Source organism: Salvelinus alpinus, chromosome 25, assembly GCF_045679555.1.
Source record: "Salvelinus alpinus chromosome 25, SLU_Salpinus.1, whole genome shotgun sequence".
Lineage (NCBI taxonomy): Eukaryota > Metazoa > Chordata > Actinopteri > Salmoniformes > Salmonidae > Salvelinus > Salvelinus alpinus.
The window spans coordinates 19763247-19781585 of record NC_092110.1 but is presented as its reverse complement, the minus strand read 5'-3'; the positions used below and the strand labels follow the sequence as shown (position 1 = coordinate 19781585).

Genomic DNA, 18339 nt, shown 5'->3' with positions numbered 1-18339 from the left:
ACAGACAGAATATCTAATGATATGATGTTCAGAGCAGTGAAGCATTGTTATAGCCTACATTTTGGCACCACTTGTGGTTTTAAAGAGAACAAGAAATTAAAAAGTTCCTCTCCATGTTTGTTTTAATTATACCTTACTTAAGCAACATAGAACTAAAACAAATACTGTATGCTGTAAATCAGCATCAAAATGATGGCTCCTCCTTTAAAGGGGTTTCCACTAAATTCTATAGCCACAAAATCAGATGACACAGCCACAAAATCAGATGACACAGCCACAAAATCAGATGACACAGCCACAAAATCAGATGACACTGCGACAAAGTAAAAATTGGCAAAAAAAATGTGCTTCATTTAAGGTTAGGGTTCGTTTAAGGTTAGCAGTGTGGTTAAGATTTAGTTTAAAATTGTATTTTATGTAGATAAATTGTAGACATGGGCGGGGTTTATGATGTTGTGGCTATAGAAAGAAGTTTAGAGGGGGCAACTATAGGGGCAGATTGGACTGCGTCTCTTGGCAGCTTCAGGAGATCACCTCGACTCACCTAAAGACCAAGCCATAGCGGTCCCAACCATTCCTCCTCCAGATATGACATCATAAAGCTCATTTTCATGTTCCCCATGTTCTGCTGCACACGCGAGTCCCCTGCAAATGATTCTTGCTCCTGAAAAACGAATCACAGCAACACACCGCCGCCCAATTCCATTTAAAGCCAGCGTTGCTTTAGTGAGACTATGCATCTTTAAAACAACGTAACGTGGGACTCGTCTAACCCTGAAACAACTCCAACTGTATTGTTGGGATGTTCTTAATCAGGACTAAACTCGCCTTGCATATGTCCTAATCGCAGCGGTGGCCATTCTATAATCCAGCCATGTTGTATATTTATATATATGTAACAGAGGCAGGTACTTCCTGTACTGCTTAACCAATCACAACAAGGAACCGCACTAGTTTTATTCACAAGTTATCTGCACTTTGGTGCTATTCATATTAAAACATAATTCAAAACCGAATTCAGAAGGACAATGTACAAGAGATACAGTTAACACGCCGCTTGAATTAAAAATGTGTTCCTAAAATGTATGAACGTGATTCCTCAAGCGTTTACTTCAGCCAATCAAACGTTAGAGGGCTGCAGGGGGTGGAGTCAAATATCTTGGTTTTGCTAAACATTATCCAGTAATTCTAAATTTATAACATTGTAACAGTGTGTGTGGATATATGACGTCAATATATAACTGTCTTTACTGTGAAGCAGGAAGAGGGGGATAAGAATGTTGCGCTGGAATACATCTGCGGTAGTTCTATCGTGCACGAGCATCAGGTTATTTTCTAATATCTATTTTTCAACATTCCACTATATTTTCATCTCATAATTGATTGTAGTTATGCATTGTGAAACAATACTATTTTTCTGCCCTAAAACAGTAGTTTAGCATGTACTATTTTAACACCATAGACATAAGAATACATTTGCTAATGTTAGGAGAAGCAGTTTGGTTGCTAGGGCAACCCTTGCGCAGGCTCACATCATGTGCTGCTGGAGTTTAGATAACTTTTCCTGATATTTGTCAGTTCTGTGGAAAATAAAAATAGCTGGGTTTTTCTCACTGTGAGAGGTGTTTCTTGAAGAGGTGTTTTTGGAATATAATCAAAATGTCTTCCTTTTTCTTCTTTCCATAGCTGTCTGGTGAGTGTTGGGTTCAGGAGGACACACTGCTGCCAGGATGCAGGAGCAGAGGAACATTGTAGATCATCAGGCTTTCCTGGAGGATGGCCTGAGATCAGAGGTGCTGCTCCAACACCAGCTGCAAGCAATGAAGGAGGCCCACAAGCAGCAGCTGCAGGAGACATAGAGGAGACAGAGAGAGGGCCTGGAGAGAAGGATCCAGCAGAACTCTATGCTGTCAGCAGGCGTCGACAGGTGGTCTAGTACTCCAGGACCTCTCAACAGGTCAGACAATCGTAGAGGTCTATCAAATCCTCTGCAGCCTGGGCATCCGTCACAACTGTTACACAGAGAGGATCACAGCAACTTCAGCATCAAGGCCAACAGAAACAGAGCAGCACCAACTAAGTAAAGAGGAGAAAGAGGAGGCGGAGTGTCCGAGGAAGTTCCGTGCTGTTCCTGTGCTTGTCCATGTGTTTTTGCACCTCTATGATGAGATGATGCAGGTGCGACAGAGGGAGAGGAAGGAAGGCCATGAACAGAGGAAGGACTTCCTGCTCTCCATGCAGATGCCCTTCAGCTTCCTGGAGAGAGATGAGAAGAAGAGAGAGAAGCTGATGGAAATGATAAGCACGGTGACAGACTCAAAAACCCAAGGCCACCAATGTCAGGAAATCAATACCTAAAGCAATCAAAGACCCTGTAGTCTCTGAGCATTTGAAAGGTGAGTTGCCTAAAAAAATATCTCTTGAGATGTTGCTAAGGTACAGGAAATGGTGTTATAAATGTATTATTATCCTCTCTAAATCTAGTTTTTTTTCTCACTGAATTCTGCATGCTCTGTAGAGGAGCTGCGCAGGGCGATATGCATCCAGCCGAGGGCCCAGGAGAACTTGAGGAAGTCCACAGCACCTATAGAGAACCAAACTCATACTGAGAACCCTGAACCTCACAGCTCCCAGCACACTAAGAAGGAGGTCCTGGCCTTCCTGGATCAGACCACCTCCCAGGTCCCTGACTTTGATAGGCTGCACAAGGCTTTCCACAGGGAAGCCTTGAGGAGGGCCGAGAGGAAAGATGTGACCAAGTGTCAGCCCTTCCACCTGCGGACATCAACCCTGCCCTCAAGAACAAGCAGGAGCAGCTCTGAAAAAGAACAAGTGAGCTTACTGTAGCACTCTGCAAATATAACTTAGTTCAGTATAGAAATGATATGTTTGTTGCTTTGGTTTGTTTCCTCGTATTATTTTTGTTCTCAGGAATCCACAGTCAGTGCCTTTTTGAAGAGAAGCAATTCCTTTGGTGGTTTAACATCGCTGTCTACAGATACGCTTCCCACCTACATTACAGATGCAGCAAGGAAACGCTGTATGGCAATTAGGTAAGAGGGAACTGTGAACTTCACTATCAGATGTGTCTCTTTCATTCGCACAGATCACAGTAAAGATGAGTATTACTCTCTCTGTCCTTTGGTCCATCAGAAGGTCTGTGGAGCAGAGGGAGAGCACGGAGCAGGAGAGTGCAGAGTTTATGAGGAAACACAGGATGAGATCTCAGGCCATGAAGAAGACAGTGGCTGTCCGTGCCAAGGTCATGGACCCTCACAGCAGCCTGAAAGAGGTGTACCATGAGAAGCTGAAACAGCACCGGTGAGTACATGGAAATTCCTTAGATGAATACTAAAAAGAACAGACTGATTAAAGAGTTGTACTGTATTTATTTACCTAATGTGTCTGTGGCTCTGTACTTGTAGGGAGTCTGAGCAACAAAGGATGAAAGAGTATAAGAAGGAGCTACAGGATATGAAGACCAGAGTCACTGACCGTCCTTACCTGTTTGAACAGGTGTCACAGGTAAACTTATGGGCTTGCAATGACCTGGAAACTACATTTATGGAATTGCAAACACTTGAGAAGAGCCTTTGAACTGTTAACTGCCCCTTTTCTATTCCATTGCTTTTGATGTAATTGCTCTAGAAAAACGCCAAGGCTGACGCAGATGCAGAGGGAAGCTGGTTTGAATGAGAGTTTGAAATGACACCGATCTTTAAATCTGATGACGATTGTGATGACCGAAGTATTGAGAGTAACATGGAGAAAAGGTACCTACAATGACAACAAGGGTGTGTAGCAGAGTGTCTACCCACTAACTGTTAGTTGTATTCATACAATATGTAATACCACTAGGAATACCACTGCAGCTGGAACTCCAAGGACGCCATGTGGTTTGGTAATTTATACAATGTTGCATTACATAATACAGGGAGACTGTCATAAAGTATTTAGTGAAGAGATGACAAATACTGCAGCCAAGCAAAACGTTGATGTAATTACAATATAGACATTTTCTAACCCGACATGTCTGATTTAGGGATGGAAACATAGACGTCTGGGAGAAAATTGAAGAGGTAGAGGAAGAGAGCGTGAAAACCAGAGTGGAAATAAATGTATGATCAAAAAGGTCGACCCGGCATGGAACTCCATATAGCCATTTTGTTTCAAAGAGCACTATGTTCTAAAATAATTCTAGTCTAATTTAACTATGTTGACCCAGTCTTTGACTGTCTGTTATGTTTGTTATGGATTATGACCTTTCTAAACAGGGACATGTGGCCTCTGGAGCTTTTAAATTGATATTAGCTGGAGCAAATGTGAGAAAATGAATAAAGGTTTATATAACTAGTAATTTTGAATTTTACAATGGCAGGGTATTATGGAATATTAATATTTCAACCTTATTAAAACTGACTATCAAAGGCTTATTTGGTTTTATACAATTTTGCCGGGATACGCGTGGCATTACAAAGGAGAACAGATACTTAGTAACCAGATGGAAAAAAAGAGTTTAAAAACAAAACATAGGCCTACAGTACAATACTACAGATTCTGAATGGTCCTGGTGTAGTTAGTATGTCATCCCTCACTGATAAATCAAAGTGCTGACAGTGATCTAAGGGATATTATAGTACGATATTAAATCTGTCATGCAAGGCCATAAATATTTTGCCAATGGACAGGTCCTATAAGGACAGGAAACGTCAGAAATTGACATTTCTCTGATGCTTTGGTTAAGGTCTCTGGCTATTTCAAGAGCCATAGTGCCAGTTAAGTATATAGGTCTAGACATTCATCTGCCATCACAAAAGTTATGTCAGTGCACTGCTCTTTGCCCATTTCCACGTCAAATGGGGTTTAATACTGGCCTCCACTGTGAGCTGAAGCAGTTTACAGCCAAGTATTTATGGGATTTTGCTAACCAGATGAAAATATCTGAATATGTATGTACATTACTGGATATAATTTTTTAAGTTGGCTGATGAAACACACTCAAAGAAGCTGACAGCAGATCCCTACACACTGTAGCTGGCAGCCGGCCACCATTCCAAAGGCTAACAGCTATCCGGAATCCTAGGGACAACTCTACCCTAAACCCTAAACCCTAACCAAAACCTTAATCCCTACCCTAACCTTGACCCTTACCATAACCATTTTACATTTCAACTTCAATGGGGTAGTGACGTCCCAAGGACCCCGGATAGCAAGGACCCATTCCAGAGCCATACCTTGTTGTCTCCATGGAGACCAGCTTATATGGTCATTTGGAGGGTTTCATCACAGGACCGTGATGTGAAGTCCCACCTCAAATGTTTGGCTGTATTCGGATTAAGATGGCTATGGAAGTCATTGAGTGACCTTAAATGGTCTTTTACACTGTACAGTAGGCCTGAAATCCCATCAATCAAACCAGCTGTAATCCCATCAATCAGCTGAAATCCCATCAATCAAACCAGGTTCACATCGGTTGGAGATGCTTGAATGACAGATACAGTCACCTCCAAGAGAGCTCAAGCATCACATGACAGAGGTTCAAGGGCTCCAGTGAGGTTGTCATGGAAACCATGTTTCCCCTCTTTACACTCCCCAGTGGTCCAGCAGGAGACTGCTTTGTACCATCTTGGGTATTCCATACAGAAGTTACTATAAACACAGAGAATGCCATGGCGAACAGCATAAGATCATATGGAATACAACACTATCACCTCTCTAGCCCAGAGAATAGTAGGGCAAGGCTGTTTAATTACATCCTAACTTTAAAGGTGTGGGCAAAAACCTATGTAATGAAACGGTTGAGCAAGCATTCCAATAAAACAGGCAATAGCATGGCTGAGAAAAAACCCATCTCTTATGTGGGGTAATGACATGCTGTAAGTTTGGCCACCAGACTTGGTCATCTGAGTGTCTGAGAAGACGCCTCTCCAAGCAGTTAAACAATAACCATATACTTTTGCAAAGGTGGAGCCCTCAAGTCTGTTATTACTTCAGCTACAATATAAAAATTCCCACACATTTCATTATTCAAGTGCTCCAGATTAAGTGTTTGTGGTTGAAGCACTACAGAGTTTCATTCAGTGTAGTTTTGGGGCATAAAACTATCTGATGTTAGAAAGATTCATAGCAAGGTTAAAGAACAACTCTAAAATGTTAATTTTGGCCCCCAATTGGGGTCTGACATTCCCCATTATGCAACATCATGCTTATGATTAACTGTTTACTTATCCTGCATTAGTTCATTGCCCTCTAACCTTATATGAGGTGACCAGTGGGAGGAGCTATAGGAGGGTGGGCTCATTGTAATGGCTGGAATGGAATGAATGTAATGGTATCAATCACATCAAACATATGGAAACCACATGTTTGACTCCATTCCATGCCACTACAATGAGCCTGTCCTCCTATAGCTCCTCTCACCCTCCTCTGGAGGTGACAGTGCAAGTCAAGGTGTGCCCTATATGTGTTTGTTTATTTATGGGGAGGTTGATGTTTTTGACAGCCCTTGGTTCACCTGCAGGAGGAGCTGTAGCTCATCACATACTCAACAGATAAAAAGAGAGAAATCTTTCCTTCTTTAGTGGGGTGAACAAATCCACAGCGCTGGAGAGAGAGCATAGCGGTAGAGAGAAAGGGGGAGGGACAGAGACAGCAGTCAGTGTGACAGATAAGAGCGGCGGATGACTTGTCTCTCTCTGAATGCACCGTGAGCAAGTAAGTGCACAAGGGTGCCTGCCAAAGCAGCTCTGCACACACACACACAAATACACACACACACACAGACTCCACAGCCTGGCACAGACAGGTAGCGTGTGAGGAGAAAAGAGTCTCACAACGAAGGTATGCTGGGATATACAACGATCATAAGTTCCTCTTTCTATTGTTTTGGTTTTTCTATGTTATGTCTTCCCTCTTGTACTTACACTTAGTTTCCAGGTGGGTCGTCAGAGGTTTCCCAAGCCGAGTCTACAACAGTGTAATGGGTTGCCCAGACCGGAGGCTTTTCCTCTGATCCTGCAAAGAGGTTGGCGTATTCCTGCAACGAGAACTAGTCCTCACATTGAGCGACCCTGGGCATGGAGAAGCTGACAGAGAAAGAGAAGGAGCTGATCCGAGTCAGCTGGGAGAGTCTTGGCAAGAACAAAGTTCCACACGGAGTCATCATGTTCTCCAGGTACAGTTCTGAGCTAAAGCTTTTTATTTGAGCAGTTAGGAATGGAGGGAATAAAGGAGTTAGGAGAAGTTGCATGTGTTCCTCCATGAAGATTTCATGGTGATTCGTACATCAGCCTTTACTGTATGTGTACCAAAACAGAGTGTTTGTTGATATCTGCAGCATTTTGTTTTGTAAGAAAGTTTCCTGAAATCTAACCATTCACTACAATTTGCAGTTGTATACACTGAAAATATCCCGGCATACTGCAAACATAGTGTAAATAATATAGTCACCATAGTAAACAGTACTTGGAGAGAGAAATACACTTAACCAACACAGATACTGCATCGTACACTCCCTATACCGGGACTGGAGGCTTGACTTGTTGCTTGGCGACTGGCTGCAATAGTCTTTATTTTGGAACTGCTGCTACTAAAACAAATGCTAGAGAAGAACTGTTGCCGACAGTCCTATTTCCTTACACCAGACATTAAAATCATAACTATTGTGTGACTTACGACTACGTGTATCTACAGTATCTGCACCTACAGTACTGCACTGTGTTTTGTGTCTGTGCAGACTGTTTGAACTAGAGCCTGCACTCCTCAACCTCTTTCACTACAACACAAACTGTGGCACCACACAAGACTGCCTCTCCAGCCCTGAGTTCCTGGACCATGTCACAAAGGTAACTTTGCACAGCCCATCACTGTTAAAACTGACAGTTAAATGGCTAATTCATGGAAACAAATCCACGGAAAAGTCTAACTTCTTGCTGCATGTTGGTGTATGTTCACGTTTCTTTGTTTTGTGTGTGTTTGTGTGTATGTGCGTACATTCTTGTGCGTGCTTGTGTGTGTGTGTGCTTGTGTGTCCAGGTAATGTTGGTGATCGATGCAGCAGTCAGTCACCTGGACAACCTCCATACCTTGGAGGATTTTCTGCTCAACCTGGGGAAGAAGCACCAGGCAGTCGGGGTTAACACCCAGTCCTTCGCTGTAGGACTACTGTCACTCTGATCACTCACTCTAATACATTACTGTCATACTGTGTGTACTGTACACTTTACAACTTTTAAGAAACACAACTTGCAACAATTTATCAATCTATGCCAATATTCAGAATATTTGCATGCATGTGTGTGTATGTTGCAGGTGGTGGGGGAGTCCCTTCTCTACATGTTGCAGTGCAGTCTGGGTCAGGGGTACACAGCCCCGCTGCGTCAGGCCTGGCTCAACATGTACACCATTGTAGTGGCCGCCATGAGCAGAGGATGGGCCAAGAACGGAGAACACAAGACTGACTGAAACATACGCTTGGGGTCTGCTACCAGTTGCTGTCTTATCACCCTCATGGTTGCTATGGAGTAAGGTTGTATAACTCACAGCATAAAGGTTTGATTGCTGTATATGGTGAACGAATGGCGTTATCACACTTGACACAACAAATAATGGTCGAATCACCTGGTGTTCAGAGTTAAACTGTTTTTGCTGTGGATGTTGTAGCTGCCAGAGTGCTGCTATAACGTTGTGGGGATGTTATGGGTCAACCATCTTTGATCTGCAGTTTGAGTTCCTCATATTAGAGGAAGCATAGGGTTAAATTAAGGTAATAACTGAAATTGCTTTGTAAATAATGCCTTGATGTATCTACTCAAGTAATTACAATGATTGTGGTGGTTTTTGTGATGTATCTTAGAGTCACACAATTGTCAAACACTGGCTATATTGGCTGTATTACTTGGCTGGAATGGGCAGCTACGATATGGGCCCTCTCCCAAATCAAACCAGTGATATAGAAACATTGATCACAAAAGTACAGTATGTCCAAGATTATTGTTTAGAGTGATTGTCATGATTCTATCTTTATATCTTTGAGTTAAGCTAGGTACCTGATAATGGCACATACTAATGATCTCCTTTCTCTGTGTGCGTCCATGACCTGGAGTGTAACAATCCTTAGAGGTCATCTTGATTCTTAAAGCCATTGGTATTATTAACAAACACATTACTTTTGATGATGCTCAATAGAAAATGACAAGAACTGTTCATGTATTCTAAAGCTTTTCTATGTGATCTCTATGACTGTTAGGGTGTCCATGTGCACCTTTGTCTGAAATGTGTATGTGGCACTCTCCTCTCCTCTGACAGTAGAGGTTGTAAAGCCCACGTTGCCATATGCGTATTACCATAATATTTCAATAGGCTTCAACTGACTGTTACTTATTCTAAAATAAATGGTTATTCTCCTCTATTGAGTTCTAGCTAATTGATGTAATGGAACTCAACAGTAGATTACTTGCTTGAGGGTCTTTGGGCTTGACTTAGTTTAGGCTCATTCAGTTTTCACTAATTGTAAATGTAAAGTGGTGTTGAACCACATACTCTATCTATATATTGTAAATACTGCTATCATATGTTGTAAACAGGCCAGAAATATAGTAGTAATCTATTTTGGCTTTTTGGACCCAGTAGGTAATTGACAAAGCCAGGATTTATTCATACATTTTTTCCTTCCCTATTTAGCTCATAGTACTGCAAAGTTAAGAGCTTTTGGAGCTTGGAGTATCTTTCTGTGGACGACCGTAAAGCATTTATTGATAAACAAATTTTACTACATCCTACCTGAAATAGTAAGCAATGATAGTTAGCGATGACAGTTAGAGATGATAGAGATGATACTTAGAGATGTGTACGTCCTTTTTGCTGCTATGAACACATTTACCTATATGTTTCTATACAGTGTGTATCAGTCGTTATCTTCCTGTACATTGAAAGTCACAATGCCAAGTTAGCTATAATACACCAAGTATTTAATAATAACACTACACTACTGTATATCCAATCTGATGATATGTGGTGAATATTGCTTCAGTCTGAGATTACTTTTATACAATGTATTTTTGTATTTTCAAGTGTTTTACGTATGTGAATGACTATATGCCATTGCGAACACAGTTTTTTCAAACTGTTACGTTAACCACAACATTTATGTAAAATCCATATATTTTTCTTTTAATTTGCAGCACAAGGCTGTTAAGCGTTTTAAGTATTGATGAGTGAGGTTTTATCCTTAAGTCATGATAAATGTAAAAGAGACATTTCTCCTCAATCAGTATAATTGCCATATTATCAATGTGTGATCCCTAAAAGGATGTCTGTTGGCATTGAATACACAACCATTTCATTACCATTTCTAAAGGAGGTCTCACTTTATCTTTCCTTTCAATCACCTGTGAGCTTTATTTTCAGGCCATGGCAGCACTATTAATTCAGATTTGTTCCTCTCTCCCAATTTCCAACTAGCATAATGAGTTTCCCTTACCAGATTAACCCTTCTCCTGAATCAAAAAGCATTATCAATAGAGAATCTACATTGAACGTGTTTTTTAGTTCAAGAATAAGCTTCATCTGAGTCTAGGAAACCAGACCTATGAGTTGAACACATTTTCTAATATGTCTATACATGGCACTAGGCAGATTGCTGTGTGTATTGTCTCTATTTCAAAGATCTGAGAGTAGGCCTGTTTTGTGTGTATGTGTGAATTGCATTGGCACATTTAAATAACATGATATTCTGTTTATGAGTGTCTCAATGTCTACCTCATCAACTCAGCTGCGAACAGCAATGATTTCAACTATCCTTTAACCAAAAACACGTGACACTTAATGCAAATACATACTCCCTCAACCAAACAGCTCGTAAAATGGACCCCATCCAATACTTATGTAATGTGTTGTGTGCTTACTCAATTAATAGTAAATAAAGGTGATCTTTTGTGGACATACTACTGAAAAAAGATGACAATGTTTATTGTTTTTCTTCCACTATGTTGGTTTGTTTGTCAGTGCGATGGTAGTAATGCTGAGTTCAGGGTTTGTAATCAATCACACTATGCACAATTTCTCTCGCTCCGGTTGGCTATTCCTTGGGATTATGTAACATCAGTGTACTGGCTGGCCCCTTCCCTGTGGCTATAGAGATGAGAGGGACTTCATCTGAAAACCAGAGAGCAGAGTGAATATCATCCCACTTAATCATGCAAATGTCACATACATCACATCTCCAGGATTCCAAGAACTCTTAGCCGCTACATTGCTAATGTGCTTTCTTGCCCTTAAAATGCAGACGTATACATTTTTTTAATTATTAAGAGAAGCTTTGTGTGTGTGTGTGCGTGAGGGAACGGGAGAGAGATGAGAGACAGAGCGATGGGGACTAAGTTGTTATGTACTGTATCAGATTGCCCGAACTCCATTCAACACATTAGGTTAATTTATCCCACAAAGCATTCGCATATTCAATTTGCTTGCATCATTGTAAAAGTCACATCCATGAGCTGGCTGTCTGCTCTGGTGATAAAGCAGTAATTGACATGTCCCAAATCTGTCTCTCTGCAGCGCTCTCCATCTTCTCTGTCTGAGATTTTGGTTGATTGATGCTAGTCACTGCCTGTCCTACTGTGACTCAAAGGGAGTAACACTTAGGCTGGGGTGTAAATTCAGGGGATTGAGCTGAGAAAAACATTTAGTTTAACACATGATTCATCACATCACATAACATGGAGATGATCTGCTGTGCTGAGGATTGCTATGGCACATTCACCTCCACTAGGGATATAAAGGTCTTGTGAGGCAGCAGCTGTACAACCCAGTGGCATATGTAGGGATATAGAGACGGTTTGGCCACTTGCCATAGGTAAAGTATACACAGATGGGTGGATACAGAATAATTGAGGTAAGTATCTGTACTCCAGAGTGATCAACAGTTGTCCCATGAGGCCACTTGAGGACATTGTACAGTACCATACCTGACAGCTGCTGGAGGATCAGTCCTGAGACTTTGAGGGAGAAAAGCAGGCAGAAAAGACAACAGACACTCAATGTGTTTTGGAATGAAGGGGGATTGGATGTTGTCATGGAAACTGTTAAGCAAAGGTCCAAAGTGGAAGGAAGACAGACACTCTCCTCAAGTGGTGCTGGCTGGCGGGCGGCTGATATATGATACAGAGGAGAAGGGGCTGTAGAGAGATGGAGGGGGCTAGCAGACTGGGGCTAATCAGGTTAGCACTCTAAGATCATCCAGCCTGGAGGCAGCTGAGCACTGATGGCTCCACCACTGCTGCACAGCAACACTTACCTTAGCAACCAGAGGAAAAGCACTTCTGTCTGCTGTTTCATGACAGTTTTATTACAGTGTTGTTAACATGTCATAAACAGGTGAAGATTTTCAGTTGAAAGCTTAGAAAGCTTAACTTCCCAGTTAACTTGAGGTGTCTCAATTGGCATATAGTGCTTGTTATGTTATTCAGTTAGTACAGACTGCTCCACTAAAAAGTACAGGCAGGGATACAGAACATTGTTCCAGTAAGGTAGTATCTCTCTCTCTTGCCTGACTTGCAGTCTAAACATTAGAAAGGTTATATTCTAATTGAAGTATGAAGCCATGGTAACACTCAGATGAAGCCACCCTCTAATGGCACTGTTCTCCTGCATTAGATAACAGGTCTTGACACCTCTTCTGGGAGATGGAGACAGTGGCATTTCATGAGGACGACGTTCCTCTAATGAGCTCCACCTTCTGTGACACGCTGCCTGCCAAGACCTTCACAGCTCCACACTGGATCTCACATCGATCTCCTCCAAGATCTGAGAGCAAGACACTGTCCCCCCCTGTCTGGCCTTCAAAGCCCTGCCTGGCCTGGAACACACTGATCATCTGTCTGAGTACACTCACAACTATAGCCTGCGTCTACAATTCTACTGTAAACTTATGCAATCTGGGGGTGAAAAACAAAGCACAGCTTATATTTTCTTTACATAATTTTTAACTAAAGATATGTAAATATAAAACAGCAGCAACTGATTAAGCGGAATTTGCATGTGGAAATAAGGAGGCCGCATAAGCCGTGGGGGAAATTACAATATGGTGGGCTGCAGGAGGTAGAGACATTCTATTCTGAGCATCTGAGATGAGGGGAAAAGCTCTGTGCCACACACCCAAAGGAATTCACCTTTCACTAAGAAGCGTGCTCCAAGCAGTTGCCTGTGGTGACAGGGGAAAATGTCAGGCGTTTTATATCTCTCGCTCGCTCGCCCTCTCTCTCTCCATGAGGGTCATAATGGCAGTGATTTATCCCACACAAAAACGTCAGAATAATAGGTTTTATCTTCCCCATATTAAAGTCTCTGTAAATGAATTATTATTGATAGCGCACTAAGCGCAGATTTTAGGGATGCTGATGGACATTTGTCCTAAACAGCACTAAGGGCGATGTTATTCAGTGGTATTGGAGACTCAGCTTTCCTCCTCTACCCTGCTCTGGTGACAGGCAGCCTCATTCAATGAGTTGCTCCCATTCGACCTACAATCCCCACATGAAGCTTACAGGACCAATGAGGTCTCCAGTATGCACACAGGCTTGTCCCAGGGCTAGTTTGTATGCAGAAGCACTTCTCCAAACAGTGGGTCATCAGGGAGGTGAGCACCTGCATGCATTAAACCTGTCTCTGCAGCTCTGACCGGGGCGCAGTCTTTCCTATTAACAATGGGACATAGTGCTGCCAGGCAAATTCATGGTCATTGTGAACAAATCTGATCAGCAGAGAAACTCATTCCCCACACAACCTTGATTCAGCACCAACAGGCTGACCATTCAAATGTATTTTTGACAAAACTGGGGATTTTGAAAAGTGTAAAATATAATTTTTGATGCAAAAATTTTAGTATGGCACATACATTACAAATCAGAACATTTGAGGACAATAGTTTGAGAACAATACCCATTTATGAAAATGTTTCTAAATGATGGCAAATTGACCAATGTACTATAGATTAACCTTCTCTCTTGGACCCTGTGTGAGAAACTTGCACTCATTGCTGAATATCCAAACATGCTTGGACAACGAGCCTCTGTCAATTGTAGGCTACATTTTGTCATGGCCAGCATGAAAACCACACCATATAAAAAAACACTATAAAAGCCTGGTCAACTCTCAGCAGGTCCCCCTTGGCTTTTTCCTTGACCGGAAGCGCCGTGCCTTCTGCTGAACTTGTGACTCTGTCCCCTTCCCTGCAGACCACAGGAGACAGAGGAGAAAAGGGAGCCTGTTCCCTGTAGGACAAGATGTGGGGCACTAGCGGCAATGGATTCAACTTGAATTGCACTCACAGCACTTCAAAGACATTTGACACAGAACAGCTCAGGCCTGTCCGGTTGGAGGTCAGTGCTACACACTCTCCCACTGTTCCTCAACCTCAGGTTAAAAAGAAAAACAAGCCACACATTTACATCAAGATGACAGAATGTTTGTTTTACTTTATTTCCCTGCAAAAGTAAATGATTCAGAGAAATCTATAAGTAGTACTTCAGTAAGGACACACCAGTTTCCTGTAAAGGATGAAAATAAGAGCTTGGCCTAAGTGGAAAACCACTGTATCCCCAAAATAGAGCCGGGGCATCCATGTGAAGAGCATTTGATGTATGAGCACAAATGACAGAGGTACAACAGAGCTAATTTGGAATCAAATATCAGTGAGTTTTACACGTACATTCCCCCACTCATTGTTATTGGAACATAAAGAACCAAGCTTTCTTTTTGATGTTTACTCAACCGTTGTGACCACCATAAAAAATAAATTGATTAACATGTTTTAATAGGAAGAGACAATTTATGCTTGATCTGAAAATGTGGTAGAACGCACCGTATGGATGATGTGACGCAATTGCGGAGCCTACGGAGGAATGCAGAGGCCAAAATGAGCTCTGTACTGCATCGCCGTAGCCTCTCAAATTCTGTAACAATGGAGAGCTCCATATAGCTCCGCATTTACATGATTGTTTGACGGTAGGTGAGGGCGGGAGGTCCTGTATAAACACAAGCTCACTTCCTTGACAACAGCTCTGCGCTGCTCCACGAAGCGCAAGAAGTATGAATGCCCTGACTTCTGAAGAGGCCGTACCGCTGTAAATGCTGCACGGCCAATGCAGACGTCGGATTGACCAAGTAGCGCCTACATATGAACTTCATGGCCTGTGAAACGATATGCTAAAGCTCCAGAGCACACATTTGGTGAGCTTAGGCACTTTTTTGTTTAGGGTTTCTGTGATGTGCTGTTCAAACTGGTAGCGTAGGCCTACACTGTGAACATAACACAGTGACTCGTTTTGGGATGATCACTTTCTGTTTTTATGCTGGACATTTGTTCATAAAACAATTCTATTTCCCCCTGAAATTAAACAAATAACTTAGATTTTATAAGACACTAGATTTATCCTATAATATTCTGTCCGTTTCACAAAACCACTTCTAACAAACACTATTTATAATAATAATAATAACAAAAATTATACAAAATAAAGACATCAGGGTATATCAAGAATATACTTCAATGACTATAAAATGACAACCTTCCCAGGGATGCACTAAAAAGTACAATGGACCTGTATCTTTGGGTGACATTTCTTAGGCGAACAATTTTACAGTTCTAATTTTGGAGTATTATTCTATATATTCTCTAGCTTTCTTTGGGTTCAGGAAAAACCAGGAACCACAATTTCTGCATGATGACAAACATAATAACTTATCATAACATTGTAGGAAGGGCCAAGACACCAGAGAAACAAGTTTCAAATTCATCTACAAAGAGCGTGGCTATATGATCACAGAATACAGCAGTTAGAAACTGCAAAGACAGAGAGAGTGACACCCACAACAAGGCACCTTAAGCCACAATCCAAATGATTCCATTGGAAAAACAACAACATTCTAAGACATCTGAGACAAGCAAATCCAGTCAGCACATAATGAGTCAACATCATTAGCTCAGTGGTCTGTGGAGCACACTGCTTGTCAGATCTGGGTATTTCAATTACTTTCAAATACACTTTGAAGTAGGTATTTAGATGTTTTTGTTATGGAAAAACAAGCAGTTGAATATTAGAATGTATTTTGGAAATACATTTGTTAAGTATTTGAAAATAGTCAAATGCAGACAATTGTATTTTCAAATACAAATATTTTAATACCATGCATTTGAACCTGGTCCTAGAGGTATTATTTTAATTTGCCATTTTTAATAGTTTAAAATAAAAAGCAATTTATAGGAAATTATTTGAAAATACTTGAAATAGAACTTTGGCCTGACTTGAAATAGAACTTTGGCCTGAACTGACTTTGGCCACATTATTTGAAAATACTCAAATTACACAGAAAATAAGTATTTTGCATAATACCTAAATACTTATTTAAACCCTGCTTGTTTATTGGCTGAGGGAACTATTCATAGGAAGATGGCTGCTCACACAAATGATGGGAATAAGATTATAGCTGGTTATGGGTAGCGTTTGATAGAACTATGGCCATACGCTACTCTATGTGTGTTTGTTAATTTAAATCTGTCTCCATCTTTTCCCTGGTTTTTAGTTCAGTCCATGCAGCATATTTCAGGCCATGCTGGATTGCTAGACGAAAGGGCGATTTTCTTCAAGGCACAGCAAGAGAGCACAATTACTAACCACAATCAGTTTACATTCAGTTTCGCAAGGAAACCTCTCCTTCGAGCAGCAAAACACTCGCATTACAACACTAGCATAGGTTACTGTATGACTGTGTCAGCTGAGTCTTATGCAGCATTAGAGAAAGCTGTTAAGTTTGTTATACTCCATGTCCACCCTCAATGTACAGACAAATCCTTTCTCTTATACAGCATTCTCAACATGCAGTGGAGAGGACTGGTTTGGACTACTGAAACCACGATGCAATAGAGTAAGATTAGTATTTTTTCTTTACTATTTTTTGCTGCCGGACATTTATGCAAAACATAAAACCAAAGTAAATTGGAGATCATGTTTTGAAATGGTTGACTACCTGGACTTGTCCAACAAGAAGACACCTTTTTCACAGTAATAATTATAAACAATAATAAACAATAAAGGGATGGCACCATAAATACATTGTTAAACAATAAACAGCCTGCCCCTCACCCTTCAGCACAATAATATCACATACAACGGGCAACTACAGAATAGCAAAAATAACAACCTTGACAAAAAAATACAATAGTATCAGGTCCCATTGGGTTCCTTGTGCCTTCTACTCCATAGGGAGTGTTAGAGCTCTGAGATCCACTCTGCCCTCCATCCATCTGTCCTGTTCTCTCACTGCAGATGGCTTGATTACAACCCTAACCCTCTGCCTCACGGAGCTCTACCACACCAGAGCCAAGACCACTCTGTCTAGTAGGGTCAGTCGGTTAAAACCCACTGAGTTGGTGAAATTCACCCCTACTCCTGTCCCAGTGTCCTTCCTCGCTAGTTAATTCATTCCATGCAACTTATAGAGGGAAGAAAGGGAGAAAATTATGAAGCAGTAAGTCAGAAAATGACAGCACTTTTGTTTGAAGTATCCTCCGTATGGTTCATTTATGATGACAGCTTTGAGAGATGTTGTGGTGTGGTCACTTTGACTTCTGTACACCGAGGGAGAGAAGGCCACTTGCATCCTTTCTCCACATCCCCGCCACAGGGCTGAGGAAGAAATTATTTCAGCCTTGGGTTCCAAAGAACCGCCAAAGACACAATCCAAATGGTCTCACAAACATGGTCCAGTCAGAGGGGCTGAGGCAGTTGGATGTGATTCTGAGGTTAAAAGGTAAATATGCAGCATTGTGGCACGTTTATATCACAGGCGTAGGCATGGAGGTGGAGGGGGGGGGGGTCACTGGTTACCCACTGGGCTGTCCATGGCATAGTAGGGGTCTGGGGGCTCTTGGAGCTCTGTCTCAACGGTTTCAACGTGGTCCTCCTCCTCCTCCTCCTCCTCCTCTCGGTCCTGGGAGCTGGCCATGGTCCCGTAGCTCTGGTGAGCTGGGGAGGGCATCGGGGTCAGGCCTAGCTCCGGCTCCAGCAACACAGATGCCACAAACAGCTGAGGAGAGGGACACAGAGACAAGTTACTAATGACTACAACTGAGATTTTACCCATACAGATCTTCTTGTTATGAGAATATTGTACAACTCTGTGAGGAATTGAGAGAGTGGTGTGATTGAAGGGAGGCAGGTACATTAGATGGGGTGGTGGAGGGGGTGGAGCTTCTCTCTGCATTAGCGAAGGCCCCTTCTGCTGGCTGGTCAGCAGACACCTGGTCTGACATCTGAAACACATTGGCACAGAAGTCATTTA

At 41.8% G+C, this 18339-nt stretch overlaps 2 protein-coding genes and 1 pseudogene across 5 annotated transcripts in view; 2 read left to right on the top strand and 1 right to left on the bottom strand.

Moving 5' to 3' along the window:
- The first annotated feature begins 1081 nt into the window (after positions 1-1081).
- LOC139553058 (protein FAM161B-like) lies at positions 1082-7147 on the top strand (annotated as a pseudogene).
- LOC139553584 (neuroglobin-1) lies at positions 7043-10957 on the top strand. Its single transcript, XM_071366077.1, has 4 exons — positions 7043-7174; positions 7736-7844; positions 8035-8154; positions 8311-10957. Exons 1-4 carry the CDS (start codon positions 7077-7079, stop codon positions 8461-8463), a joined length of 480 nt encoding a protein of 159 aa, XP_071222178.1. The 5' UTR covers positions 7043-7076; the 3' UTR covers positions 8464-10957.
- Positions 10958-14448: 3491 nt separating this feature from the next.
- LOC139553566 (calcium permeable stress-gated cation channel 1-like) overlaps positions 14449-18339 on the bottom strand; it is a 36575-nt gene continuing 32684 nt past the window's right edge. For all 4 annotated transcript variants that reach the window (XM_071366037.1, XM_071366040.1, XM_071366038.1 and 1 more), the window contains exons 22-23: positions 18221-18310; positions 14449-18084 (exon numbers count right to left, since the gene is read on the bottom strand). In XM_071366037.1, the coding sequence (XP_071222138.1) occupies positions 17875-18084; positions 18221-18310 (300 nt within the window). In that variant the 3' untranslated portion in view covers positions 14449-17874. The remainder of the gene's footprint in view (positions 18085-18220; positions 18311-18339) is intronic.

Coding starts and splice junctions, on each gene's coding strand:
- LOC139553584 (XM_071366077.1), top strand. CDS start 7,077: ATGGAGAAGCTGACAGAGAAAGAGAAGGAGCTGATCCGAGTCAGCTGG. Junction 7,175..7,735: donor GGAGTCATCATGTTCTCCAG/GTACAGTTCTGA, acceptor GTGTCTGTGCAG/ACTGTTTGAACTAGAGCCTG. Junction 8,155..8,310: donor TTAACACCCAGTCCTTCGCT/GTAGGACTACTG, acceptor TGTATGTTGCAG/GTGGTGGGGGAGTCCCTTCT.